This window comes from Fopius arisanus, unplaced genomic scaffold (genome assembly GCF_000806365.1).
Source record: "Fopius arisanus strain USDA-PBARC FA_bdor unplaced genomic scaffold, ASM80636v1 scaffold00009, whole genome shotgun sequence".
In the NCBI taxonomy this organism is placed as follows: domain Eukaryota; kingdom Metazoa; phylum Arthropoda; class Insecta; order Hymenoptera; family Braconidae; genus Fopius; species Fopius arisanus.
In genome coordinates, this window is record NW_011887748.1 from 1,451,799 (window position 1) to 1,466,451 (window position 14,653).

At 41.6% G+C, this 14,653-nt stretch overlaps 1 protein-coding gene across 9 annotated transcripts; it reads left to right on the plus strand.

The window, feature by feature from the left end:
• The first annotated feature begins 116 nt into the window (after window positions 1–116).
• On the plus strand, window positions 117–14,579 carry Ae2 (Anion exchanger 2). Of its 9 annotated transcripts, none has more exons than XM_011316986.1 (8): window positions 117–660; window positions 4,071–4,286; window positions 7,249–7,429; window positions 8,025–8,106; window positions 8,191–8,505; window positions 9,454–10,141; window positions 10,375–10,425; window positions 10,793–14,579. In XM_011316986.1, the coding sequence occupies exons 2-8, from the start codon at window positions 4,218–4,220 to the stop codon at window positions 13,142–13,144; spliced, it is 3,738 nt and encodes a 1,245-aa protein (XP_011315288.1). In that variant the 5' UTR covers window positions 117–660; window positions 4,071–4,217; the 3' UTR covers window positions 13,145–14,579. The 9 variants fall into 9 exon arrangements, with proteins under 9 accessions (XP_011315288.1, XP_011315290.1, XP_011315291.1 ...); XM_011316988.1 differs by lacking the exon at window positions 117–660 and adding an exon at window positions 3,572–3,865; XM_011316989.1 differs by lacking the exon at window positions 117–660 and adding an exon at window positions 3,879–3,963.
• Window positions 14,580–14,653: the final 74 nt, after the last annotated feature.

Here is a 14,653-nt window from a genome sequence, read left to right on the forward strand (position 1 = left end):
GAGCATCGCCAATGGGTTGAGTCGACGCAAGTTTAAACTTCGGTTCTCCTCGGTGTAGGGGAAAAAGAGAGAAAAAAAAAATAAATAAAGGAGACAGTAGCGTCAGGCCAAGTGCCGGTCTGCCAGTTGAGAACAGTCAGCCGTTGCCAGTGGACACGGGTATGTGTTGATATTGTTCTGCGTCAAACGTTCTGAACACAACTTGAGTCAAGACAATAAAACCAACCATAAAAAACGAGACAAGCCCTTGCCAATTGCTACAGAGGGATTGGCCCTTTCTCCTGGACATCCTGGGACATTCTAGAATATCCTGGAACATCCTGGAACATCTTGGAACATCCTGAAACATTCTGAAACATCCTGAAACATCCTGAAACATCCTGGACTTGTGAAAGGACAATTTGACGTTCTGGAGTTCGTCGACGTACCCCTCGACCACAATTTTACACTCCATGAATTCCTGGAAATGCAGAATGACCTCCAAGAGGAGTTGAAAGGGCAGAAACCTTCGGTGATTTAACTGGCAATCTCTCTCCCTCTTCTGGGTATTTTTATTTGAACTGGGGGTACGTTAGTGAGGTCTCCAGGACCTCATTCCAACTACGGAGACTCCGACGACTTCTCCTGGGAATCATCGGTGGACATCACCTCGAGAATTAGGTGAGCACCACACCCTTTTGATGATAAGGATATTCTTTTTTTTCCGGGAGGGACTTGGCACTCTTTTTTTTATCATTTACTGGATTCAAGTGACAGTTACGTGACTTTTTCGAATGCTCCGGTGGCGAGTTAGAATGAAAGAATATTTCTTTTTATCTATTCAACAATTATCGAGTTTATCGTGGAGTTTTTCCTATTCCAGGGTTTTTAGTCACTCCGTAAATCCTGGATGAATAAATAAATTGTCTCGTTCGAGTAGACAAATTTTTGGGGTCAAATTACATACGAATAAAATATCCATTCAACTCAAATTATTATTTAAGACTTGTCTTATGGTAATGAAGAATTGATCAATTAGGTGATGGATTAAATGATTATTCAATGGATTTTTGAAGAGAAAGAAAACCTCCAGCGTCTCTCATAAAAACCTTTCACGTGATCTCAACACTCGTGACAACTTTTTTACGATGGGCTCGAGGAGTTGAACCCCATGGAGAAATCCCCGGGTGGAGTGGAAATGTCAGTGCCCCTGACCGCGTGACAATTCTATTGCGATCAGGAATCGTTTTCCCTGAATCGATTGTCACTGATAATAATGACGTACATCTTGTAAATACATTCTGTTTCAATTCCTCTGTCTAAACACCCGATATAACCGACGATTCGAGACCGCATTACAACGATTTATCGCGGGAATGTAAACAATTACAAATGGCGCATAAAATTCTCGGTGATGCAGAGACAAATATTTAGATTTGATGAATTAATGAAAAATTGCTACCGAGGTTCCAAGAATTGTCGCATCGTCGAAAAATTCTTGACTGAATCATCCGGTAAAAATATTTGTCTTGATACCGAAAAGACAAATAATGATGCGTCGATTTTAGAGAAATATCTCAGAATTCAAGATAGACAGCAAAATTGTTGCAGAGACTTTTTTGTAGCTCTCAATCCACTCTACAAAAAAGGTCCCAACAAAAATTAGCCTATCCCCATTCCATTCAAAGTTATTCCTCGAAAAAGGGAGACGTCACCCTGTGACAGATGAATATTTATTATCGACTTCCCAAAAAATTCGTGGAGATTAGAAATCCCAAGAATTTTCTGGGGATTTTAGTTCCCACGTACCTTCCCCCGATGCCACAGGTTTTGAATTAAAAAAAATTGTGGAAAATTCACCCGTTAGGAATTTCCAAGAGTTCAACCGAAATTTTCGGCGAGACAATTTCTCACAGATGAATAAATAAGTACTCGAGTATAGAAATAGACACTGGAGTATAGACAGCAATTGAACAGCTGGATTTTGTGGAATTAATAATCAATGATGACGAATTCAACGATACGAGGGCGTTTTTAATGCACTGCGTGTACCGTCTGTCCTGTCAGTCACGCGATCTTTCCCATTTTTTTTCACAACTAGAAATATATATTTTTAAATACAAGTTCGAGTGATTCCACGTGGCCGAGGGCTCTAGCTGCTCCAAGATCCCCGGGATATTTCCAATTAAATGACAGACACATTTTCGTATTTTTAGTGCCGTCCGGTGATTTTTAAAAAAATTATCTCATTCATAATCTGATGTATTCAAAAATAATAACACCATTAAAATTAATACTAATAATTATATTAATATATATTAATAATTAATATTAAAATTAATATCTCAAATTAATGCAATCACATTCCATTAATTCATGAAATAAATTTCTTAATAAACATCTGGCGGTTCACTGGAATTAATAATTATTGCAAAAATACCTAGAATTTTTATGCAACACCGGCCCAACCGTGACACTCTTTCACCAATCGTGATTCGTCAGTTGAATGAGGGGAAAAATAGCAATCGGATCGATACTCAATGTGTATTACCGTAAGTTAATTTGCAAGTGGATAAATGAGTAATCCGTCTTGAACGTCAGAGTACTAATCCCTAATATCGTCCTGATCAATATGCGTGACTCATACACACGATGAAAATTGATCAGATATATCGAGAATTATTTTGTGTAATTGATACTTCCTGTAGTCATCCACGCCAATTCCCACTGAAAATAGAATCCCCTGGGCTGAGAAAATTCATAAGATACATTACGAATTATTTATTCAACTTCATTGTTTACTCTATTAATTGTTTAATGCGTGGCCTTTTTATTTTCTTTAACTCCACAAGCGTTTGGAGTTTCAGGCCACTTGAAACCCTAATTCTCACATTAATCAACACGAAAGACTAATTACCCTGATAATTCAAACGTTTCGTCACCCTCCGCTAATTGCATCCAATTGATACATGATTGAATGTGTAAACCAGCAGTTTGTCTCGTGACTTTCCTCCTCTCAATCTTATCTGAACTATCACGCGACTAATCAGAATTAATCAGAATTAATGACAATTGATCCCTAAAATAATGAATTACTGGAATAAAAATAAAATAATTCACCTGGTGAATAGCACCCGTGACTGCCAGCGGCATCGAGAGGCATTGGTTCATTTCCAGCACAAGGTTGCAAAGAAGCGGACCATTTACGCGAGTAAAAAATAAAATACCAGCGAAACAATTTTTCAGAGGATCTGTTTTCCAAGTCGACAGCATCTGGAAGGTCGCCAGAATAATCTCCCCTCGTTAAAAACTACGATTCAGAAACAATTTTCAATTAATTAACGACTTCCTATCGAGGCACAACTGTTGCCGCGTGAATAAATGCTTTGTCGTGATCTCTTGTCTCAATATCATTTAAGAAAACCAATTGATATGCTAATAATTCCACTAAAACAGCAACACCCCTGGAACTCGTCAAGTGCATTAAAAGAAAACATCCGATACAGATCGATGATTCTCCCACTGTCTGCAGCAAGGCCGATCTATTAAATTCCCAACATCGCAACATTATTTCCACTTCACAATAAAAATCGATCGGCAATCATCACTCAAACCCCGCATCCGCGAGAAAAACACCCGGTGCAACCCCCAGAGTAACCCACACCCACGAAATTCACCACCTAATTTTTTTCTCCAACTCCATCCCCAAATATTTCAAAATCCGCTGGAAATACAAAAATTCTCGTAATCACCTTTTTTCTAGCTCGTAATTAGCCCAACAAAAAAGGTCTCCACGAAAATTTCGGTATCACCCTCCATTACTGAGATATTAATCGATTAATCGAAAAATGGAGTTGAACGGTTTATTCACATCGCTGGTAAATTCGTGAGTATTTTTTCCACGATGAAAAATCGTTTGCAGTTGGCTTCCATCATCGAGTGTCATTATTGTCCTGGTCTGTTGGACGAGCAAGTCAGTCAGTGGTGCGTTGCTCTGGTGATCGGTTCGATAGTGACGAGTGCGATTGATAATTGTTCGTTAATTACTCAACAGGATTATTCGTGATATTTAATCATTTGGATTTTTCCAGAAGTTAACAGCACGGTGCCTGCATTACCCCGACACCTCTACATGTGGACATCTCCGTCTCGGCTGAGGATTGGTCGAGCACCGAGGAAAAAGGACATTAGAAAGTAACACACATCTCGGTCAACGGGATCCACCGATAACGCAAATAATGGATCGCAAATCTTCACTGAGTACTAAAAGAAAATTATCCTTCCTCGGCTTTGGCAAACGGCCCTCGGTGAGTAAAATTCAAAATCAATCCGATTATCAATGACCTATCGATAAAAATCCGCGTAATTTATCGATGATTAATCTGATATCGATGTTACCCCTCGATTCGTTATCAATTTGGATTTTAATTTGCACGGTTCATTAACGCTGTGACATTGTAATTCGACGCCCATCCTGACACCTCTGGTATGCGTTAAATTCTCATTTCGCTGGCGTTATTATTTACTTGACGATTTCATTTGTGATGAGGAATTTCTGGGCATTTACAGATTTTAAACACCATAGCTGTTCGAGACGCTAAATGGTTATTGACTTGTGACCGTCAACAATCAGGCCAATAAGTTTGCGAGGTCGTCCCGCTTCGTCGTGCCTCTTTTTTTTATTTATTTTTTCCCCAACTCTGACGTGATCGCCCATTTCCGTATTATCCCAGCTTTTTTTCGGGATCTAGCGGTTTCGGGAGGCAGTCATCACGAGAAAAATCGCGGAAAATCGTGACGTCAGAGAAGCTGTTGGAAAATGTGATTTTGAAAATCATCGAGGGAAAATCGTCGAGGGAATCACGAGGAAATAACAGATCAATGGGGATTTTATTTTATTCGAGAAATTATAAGGATTCAGAGGTGCCCATGATAAATCGCGTTAATTAATTACACCAATTAGACTTGAATATAATTAGACGGAATTATGTCGGATGCTCCCGGGAAATTCGAGTTTTTCTTTGAGTTTTAGTTTTTCCTCCGAGTTCTTTTGCCAGAATTTTTTACCGACGAAGAAGTCATTAGGTACGATCAATCAATCATTCTTATTTTGTTTTTCCTCGTTGGGGATCGACGGTGACAGGAGGAGATGAGTCGAAAAATTCAATACGTCATCCCATGAATATTTCGAGTCACTGGATTTAAATGGACACGTCAAACTCGATTTTACTGTAAATATTTTGACCTGGTGCCCACGAGATCCGCCCCTCGGAGACGTTTTTCCCATCGCAAAAAAGCTATTATCACGAGAAAAAAACAATGGATTTATCGTTTCCTCTCAAACGATTGCAGTTGCGAGAATTTCTTCGTTATGTAACACCGATCAGAAGCCGTAGATTAGATTAAGAAACATATAACCCGAGATCATTGTCAATCACCCCAATGTCATTATCTCTCTATCTCCACGCAATAACATTACCCCATTACCAAATTAATTTTCAAATTGCAAAATTCCTATTTCTTTATTTTATTTTATCACCACAAAAAATCGCTCTGCCCTGCTGCACCATCTGGACTCCTATATTTATTAAACAATATAGAAGAATAACAATAACAATAGCAATCGCAGAATGACGTAATTATAATTGTCAATGAATAATTCGAGTTTTCATTTTTTTTTTTTCTTGAATTTTACTTCCTGGAGCTCGTGACGAGGCGTCGTGGAGATTAAATGAAAACGTGTCGGTTTTTGAGGTTCAAGGTCACTGCCACAGCTAGATGGGCTATTGTATTCTATAGATAGGATTGGGTCTAGGAGGGGGCGGTCGATGTTGGGTGGAGTGGGTGGTAGCAACTTGTGGAAAAACCGCGCCGTCGCTCTCCGGACACCCAAGGATGGTCGATAAATCCATCATATGCACTCACTTACCTGAAAATAATTTGAAAAATCATTTAAACAACTTAATGATCACGCAGAAATTCCAATTATCCATTCAATTATCATTCAGATAAAAAGGATAATTGGATTTTTCGCAACTCCTGAAAGTATTTCCGATATTTTCGTGGGATTTCAACGAGAAATTCCTCCGGAAGGAACTGCGACGAAATTCTCCCGGATGATTGATCTCCGGAACTCCCCCATTCATCTTCCCCGATAAAAAATTATCCCCGAGAGTTCTAATTCCCCAGGACAATGTACGAAAGGATCGTCCCCCCAAAAACGCGGATGGAAGATTCGCAATAAATTATATCCTCCAGGATGTAAAAAAAAAATGTCCACGACGACCGAGACCTTTTCCAGGTAGAACCCCGAGCAAATGTCACTTGTTGCTCCAGGTATGCCCCAGGTATGCAAGCTGCCCGCCCCCAGAATAATCGACAAATCTAAAATATCACGGGATATATCATAATGATCCAGTGACTCCACACCCTATCCCCCGACGAAGGGTTGCCGATGATTATAAAATAATAAATAACGTATAATCCGAGTGAGAGGGCTGTCCTGATACCCTGGGGAGACTGTTGTCCACGTATTAGAGTGAATTTAATCGTAAAGTTGCGTATCGACCCGGTGGGTGGGCCCTCAGGGGGTGGTAACGCAGAGAGCACTTGTCAGCCTGCGCGAAACCGCTGTATATCCGCTTCAATCGTGCCCGGGATGCCATGCCCGAGGCAAGTGCCAGCTCCTCCGGGAAGTCATTCCTCCAGAAAGCGCGGGGAAAGGTTCTCCGTTGGCTGCGACGTTCACTCCTGACTGCACACCAGGTGAATTTCATTAAAAAAAAATTGTTCTCCGAGAGTTCTCCAAATGTTCTCCAACAATCAATTTTTATTCTCCAATTAATCAATTCAATTGGACGACAATCAGTGAATTATTGTTCATTACCTTCGACAATCAGATTGTTTTTTTTTTAATTAAACGTGATGAGACTGCAATTCGCGATGGGGGAGGGGATAAGTAGGTGTGTTGAGTGCGAAATTCAAAGTATTTTTGGGGGAATGAATTCCTCGGGTGGACGAGTCAATGTCAGCAGTCACTTCATCACGAATTTATCAAGAATTTATCACGAATTTGTCACGATTTTGTCACTAGTGAATTGAATTTAATCCTGGAGAGTCGGGCAATTGATATCGGAAAAATCTCATCGGGTTTGTTGATTCAATTAGTCAAGTGATAATCCATTTGTCGAATAGATTACGGTGTAATAGAATTAGGAGTTAATTACGGTAGCTCGAGTGATCTTTATCCAATGGGAAAATGATGTTTAGACCGACGGAAATGGCGCGGAAACGGTGCCGGAGTTGGACGAGGAGATGGAGAAGGTCTTCGCCATGGACTCTGGTGAGAAATTCGACGTAGCTAGATTGGGATCACCCTCGGAATCAGCTGGATCTGATCGCGATAGAGATCGTGGACCACCTCCACGGTATGGCGATCAGGTGCTCAATCGTAAGTATTACCAAAAATATCAATTTATTTCAACAACTACGCATCCCAGGAGAAATCACCAAGACATCTTTTTCGTCGAGAATTCCATGAGCTACAAAAAAGTCCCATATCATTTCTCTCTCAAATCCACAGCTTCCGAGATAAACGCGTGATTAGGAGAAATGTTCAATTTCATTGATAGGAGAGTGAAGGGAATTTTAAATGAATTGAAATATGAATTTATTTCAACAACTACTGGTCCCAGGATAAATCACCAAGACATCTTTTTCGTCGGGAATTTCATGAGCTACAAAAAAGTTCCATATCATTTTTCTCTCAAATCCACAGATGTCGAGATAAACGGGTGATGGAAAAATGTTCAATTTCATTGAACGTCAGTTGCAGCCATTACTTTATCTCTGACAAATAGCCACTTCCCGGAGAACAATATTCAGGGACAAGTCGCATGCATCATGCACTCCATGAAAAGAATTGAATTGATATTTATTTTCTGAGTGACAAACTGCGGGGCTTCCCCTATTGTTCCTACTCATGATGTTGTTCTGTTATTATTTAATCGGTCATCGTTATTTCAATGTCTCCTCGATTATTTCAGAACACCGAAAACGAAGTTATCCCCATCCTCACATGCCACTGAAGAGTTTACACTCGAGATCAATGAGAAGGCATTTGTCAACGTGAGTTTGACTATAAATAATTTTCCCCCATTATTACTACAAAATATTCTTATCGAAACTGACAAATGATGATTTCGTGAGAAGTGAGGGTTCAACGGATCAAGAGCCAGACGAGGACAGCGTAACAACGAGAAACGGTGACACAGCTCACAGTGACACCCTGGACGCGCCATCAGCAGGTGATGGGACAATCTCCCCGGATGACCAGGAGAATACCCTGAGCAGTGAGTCCGAAGCGCCCTTATCCGAGCGTGCAGCACTGGGATACACTGAATCGCCTCTCCCGGGTGCACCACGTGTTCAATTCGAGAAAATCCAGGAAGAGGATGACCAGTCCCCTCAGAACGAAGAGGCCCTCACCGAGGAGGACCGAAAACGCCGGCACAAGCACGAGCACAAGTAAGTCGGTTGAAAAAATAAATAAATGATAAACAATCCTCGTGAGTGCGGTATCCTCGCGTGCCTCTCGACAATTACGGATAACTACAATTGTCAAAATACAGTGGCAAGTTTATTTTTGCCCGTAGACAGGCCGCGTACTGCCTTGTGCCATGGCCATCAGCCAGGCATTCTGGGTGGGACTTTTCATTTGAGTTTTGTTCATGCGCCTGACAAGTATACAAGTACAACTGTCAGAATGTCAATAATTGTAGTTGGGCCCCTCAGTAGACGCTCATCTATCGTTGACATGCCTGTCATCCACGATCGATCTCACGACCGCATCGGTGATATCAGACGGTACATCCCTTATCCGTTTATTATCCATCTCGTCATTCAATCACATTTCACTCTGTGATTTTAGGTGATAAACATTTATTTTCATTATACGCGTATTAATCCTCACTGTTAAATCCATTTAATTTATGGTCTTGATCGTTGCTGATTTTATCGTGTGATTTTCCGGACCATTATTTATTTTATTTTTGGATTTGCACGTTTGAGAAAAATCGGGGCCTGATGTGGGATTAAAAAAAAATTACTTTTATGAAATATCGGAATGAAAAAAAAAGTTGCACCTCACCTCCCACCCCCTGGGGCTCGATCCACGATTTTTGTCGCAAAATCAAATTTTTTCAACAATTAATGAATCATTTGACATAATCATCTCCCAAATGATAATTAATCCCTTAAAAACAGGAGAAATATTTTAAAAAATAATGAATGTTAAAGTAAACAAATTTAATGCAATCATGTATTAAATGGATCAAACAAATCGCATAAATAATAAAGTCTCGTTAATTAACAACTCGACGAAATGTCGAGGCTGCAGTGATATTTGGCACGTGCCGAGTGCCTGCCGAGCCATATTTATAAACATCACGTAACGAGCCCCCAAATTATTGACAGAAGGCATCACCACAAGTCCCGGAAGTACTCCCTCCAAGAGGATCCCCAATGGAGGAAGAGATCGGGCGCTGGTCTACCGGATGTGGCTGGACCGATGGGAAGACGAGTATCGGTCCAGCCGGAGGAGGCATCCACCCTCCAGGAGCTGGACATCGACGACCTGGAGTCCCACCGGAGCGATGATCCCCGCGGTATGCGTCGGCACAAGGCCGCGCACTCGACGGTGCAAATTGGGAGGAAAAAAGAGGGCGGAATACCCCACGAGACCTTCAAGAAGATGTACGATCACTCGCCCCACGAGGTATTCGTCCAGCTCGATGAACTCCACGGGGTGGGTGAGGAGAGGGAGTGGAGGGAGACTGCCAGGTGGATAAAATACGAGGAGGACGTCGAAGAGGGTGCAGACAGATGGGGTAGACCTCACGTGGCATCTCTCAGCTTTCACTCACTCCTCAATCTTCGGCGATGTCTTGAGACTGGAGTTGTCCTGCTGGACCTCGAGGAGAAGGACGTGCCTGGGCTGGCGTACAGGGTAGTCGAGCAGATGGTCATCGAGGAGCTCATTCTCCCCGAGGATCGACCTGTCGTCATGAGGGCACTCTTGCTCAGACATCGACATGTTCATGAGCACGAGAGGGGCTTCAGGTTCGGGGGGAAGAGGAATTACGCAAGCTACACTTCCCTTCAGGTAATTCATCATTAATCGATTACTCTCATTACTTTAATTACTTTAAACATTTCATTACTGATTTTAGAAGTGAATCTTTATAATTAAACAAATGGAAAATACTTTAAATATTCCTATAGATTCCCTGGATATGATAAACCCCGATAACTCCTCCAATTTTTTTCACCATTTTTTTCATCGGAGTCTCTTAATTAGAAAAAATTACTGACGGTGCTGTTGTATTATTTCCGCAGTCTATCTGGCTGGAAGAGGAAGATACTGCGCGGGAGAACACAGAAAACCATGTAACTTAATCGTTAAATCTCTCGTTGTTCCACACTCTCGCAAAAAAAATCATTTTAATCGTTCATTAGTTGAGTTTTAAATAACCCGAATGGACCTACAGGTAGAAATCAATTCTCCCCTCGATAATTAATCCGACAATCATTAATTTAGTGGAGATAGTTGAGGCAGTTGTCCTGTGAGTCCATCATCACCCTGTCCAACCGAACAACCGTTCATCTCCCCACACTCTAGCGCCAGTCACAACTTTATCTCTAGGTGTAAATCACTCTGTGTTTATCATCCAAAACAGAGTCATCCTCCCCGTCAGCCAAAGAATATCGCAACGATGTCTTCATACCACTAACACGAGCCCCTTTTTTTCCCCAGAATCTGCAGGACGCTAAACCGAAGATCCTCTCGCCCCAGCTCCCAGACAATCATCACACGACCATCGACATGAAAGAAGAGATGACGTACACAAGCAGCAGTAGTGAGGACCTGAAGAAAAATCGTAACGAGTACATCCTGAAGAGAATACCAGCCGGTGCAGAAGCTACAGTTGTTCTCGTGGGTGCTGTTGATTTTCTCGATCAACCGACGATAGCATTCGTTCGACTCGCGGAGGGTGTTCTTCTCCCTACAATAACAGAAGTGAATATCCCAGTGAGATTTATGTTCACCCTCTTGGGACCTCGCAACGCCGACCTGGACTACCACGAGATTGGTCGATCAATTTCAACATTGATGGCAAATACATCCTTCCACAAGGTCGCTTACAAAGCAACAGAGCGTCGAGAGTTGCTCTCTGCAATAAACGAGTTCCTGGATGACTCGATAGTCTTACCACCTGGGGACTGGGAGCGTCAGGCACTATTGCCCTTTGACGAGTTGAAATCCAAAAGCGAGGCGATAAGAAATCGAAAGGCCAAGGCACTGGCTAAAGCTGCCAAAGTGGAGAAAGCCAATGAGTCAGCCCTGAAGAAAGCTCTGCTGGCTGGGGAGGAGGGAAAGCCTCCGGATGACAGTGATCCCCTGAGGAGGACTCGGCGGCCCTTTGGAGGTCTCGTCAACGACATAAAACGACGATATCCATTCTATCTGTCAGATTTCACGGATGGACTGAATTCTTCTTGTCTAGCTGCTGCCATTTTCATGTACTTCGCAGCCCTCTGCGCTGCCATCACCTTCGGGGGTCTCATCAGTGACAAAACTCACAATATCATTGGAATATCAGAGACTCTCGTCTCCTGCTGCTGGACAGGAGTCATCATGGCGTTGTTTTCCACTCAACCCCTGGTGATCATTGGCACCACTGGACCACTTTTACTCTTCGACGAGAGTCTCTACAACTTTTGCAATCAGAATGCTCTCGATTTCCTCACGATGAGGGTCTACGTGGGGGGATGGATGGGAATTATTGCCCTGACGGTGGCCTGCGCCGAGGGATCAGTTCTCGTGCGACTATTCACGAGATTCACTGAAGAAATTTTCACGGGTTTGATATCTCTACTCTACATCGTGGAGACATTCGTCAAGCTCGTTAATTATTTCCAGAGAAATCCATTGCTCCATGAGTACTGCTTTGCCTGCGAAAATGACAACAGCACTTTTCTCAACTCAACGGGTCAGGGTGAGATGAATGAGACGTTGAATTATGATTTCTGCTCAAATGGCACCTTACCCAGGTACAACCCTTCTATGATACTCATCAATCAACCCAATACTGCACTGATGTGCACTATTCTGTGCCTGGGGACGTTCCTGGGTGCTTATTACCTGAGAATATTCAGAAACAGTCATTACCTGGGTCGCAGTGCTCGGAGGGCCTTCGGGGACTTTGGTGTACCCCTCAGTATAATAACATTCGTTCTGATTGATTTTTTGGCGGACGTCAAGACCGAGAAATTGCTGGTCCCAGAGGGGTTGACCCCATCGATAAGAGGGAGGAGTTGGCTGGTATCACCCACTGGTGGTGAGAATGCAGTGCCTGTGTGGATGGCATTTGCCTGTGTGGTACCAGCGTTATTAGTTTATATCCTTGTGTTCATGGAGACTCAGATATCGGAGTTGATAATTGATAAGAAGGAGAGAAAATTGAGAAAGGGGTGCGGTTATCACATGGATATTGTTGTAGTGTGTCTGATGAATGTGGGATGTGGACTGATGGGTGCACCCTGGTGTTCAGCAGCCTCAGTGAGATCACTGACCCACGTGTCAGCTGTTACAGTGATGTCAAGGACTCATGCACCTGGTGACAAGCCCCACATCGTCGAGGTGAAGGAGCAGAGGGTATCAGCACTTCTTGTTTCCATTCTTGTTGGTGTATCTGTCCTGATGGCTCCACTACTGCGACGCGTACCCATGGCTGTACTCCTCGGTGTCTTCCTTTACATGGGAATATCATCGACCAATGGTGTACAATTATTCGATCGTGTCAAACTCTTCTTCATGCCAGTCAAGCATCACGGTGGTGCCAATTACGTTAGACGCGTACAAACGTACAAAATGCACATTTTCACACTTATTCAGATATTCTGCTTGACCGTCCTGTGGATTGTTAAGAGCACAACAGCTGCCCTGGCACTACCATTCTTCCTTATTCTCATGATACCACTCAGAGCTCAGATGACTAGATTCTTCACACCAGCTGAACTACGAGCACTCGATACTAAAGAACCTGATCATGAGACTGTTGAGGATGAGCCTGATTTCTACGAGGAGGCCCCATTACCTGGTTAGAACAGTTTGTGCCTTATTCCATCCCACCCCCTGACTATTTTATTCTTCCTAACAATTATTCCACTTTGCCACATTGATCAGTTGTGGAGATTGTCGTTAATCATTGGCTCAAAATTTGCATTTTAAGGGTCGACTAATTGAGGGACAAGTTTGAGGGGAATTTTTATCCCCTTGTTCACATGATTTTGTGAGTACTTATGACATTGTAGGTGGGCTTATTTTTGTTAGGTGAATAATTGTCAATTAATAATTTATAGAGCGCGTAGTTGAGGATTTTTTGGCGTTTAGGGGAGTAGTGGGGAGGGATTCGAATTTTTCTCGGTGTCGTGTGATCTTGTGGCATCAGCACTGAGAAATATTTGAGATATCAGTAGTGTATATAGATAATTACGATTTTAACGTAGTGATACACCGCTCAGTTTTACGTTTCACAGACAAGTTATATCGACAGATTTATTAGATGAATACATTGATCATTGGTGCTAACAGTTATTTATTCCATATGATTTATCTTGGAACATTTGAAATTGTAACTCGTTGGGAGTTGATGCTACCTCAGCAATACCTGATTGATGATTTTGGAGGGATTTTTAATCCGTTGGATCAAGGGATGTGTACGATTAGTGGTGCTGTTTGCCAAGGTTTAAGGTGTAATGTACTTATGAGTAGAAAATACTATCGAACAAATGGTGCGACAAGTGAATGATAATTCAAGGCTTGTAAACCTCCTCGAAATAACTTGTGAGATCCCTATTTTTCATGATAAGATACAATCAAAAAATGCAAGGGTTTCGAGTTGGACAATAAGACGAATGCCATAAGAGTTTATTATATTTGAAAAATGTACCTGAATGGTTGATTATATGATTATGGAGCTAAGCACAAAGTGTTGAATCTGAATCGACAGAAATATCCCATCCGTATTTTCAATTTTATTTAATCAAAAATTACAGAAATAAAAACAGTTTGGTGACATTTTCAATTGCGAGGGTATTAGAGAGAGATAAATATATTTTGTAACGTGTTGGGTGAATAGGTTTACACGTGTTGAATTCAGAGTTGTCGGTATGATAATGTAATTCCAGATATTTCGAGAGAACAGTCGAGCTTTAACACGAAAATAAAAACAGAACGAGAGATATATTGTATTTTTGATTGATCTTGAGAGACAATCTTGAGAGATTGAATTTAGCCCCATAGTTACGTTATTGTGATAGACTCATAGACTATTGGTAATATGTAATTAAATATCGAGGAAAATTAAAACATTTGAATAATTCGATTCTATCGACACGTTATCACGTACACTATTGCCACTGCAGATGATATAATAGATAATAATTCAGAGATTCGTTAATATAGTATTATGTAAATAATCGAGTTAACGTACAGTATTACGAGTAATGAATAAATCATATTTTAATTTTGTCCTCTATCTGTCTTGTGTTTTTCCATTTCCATTTCCTCGCATTTTCTGTTGTGATCAAATGAATTTGAAATGTAAGTGGG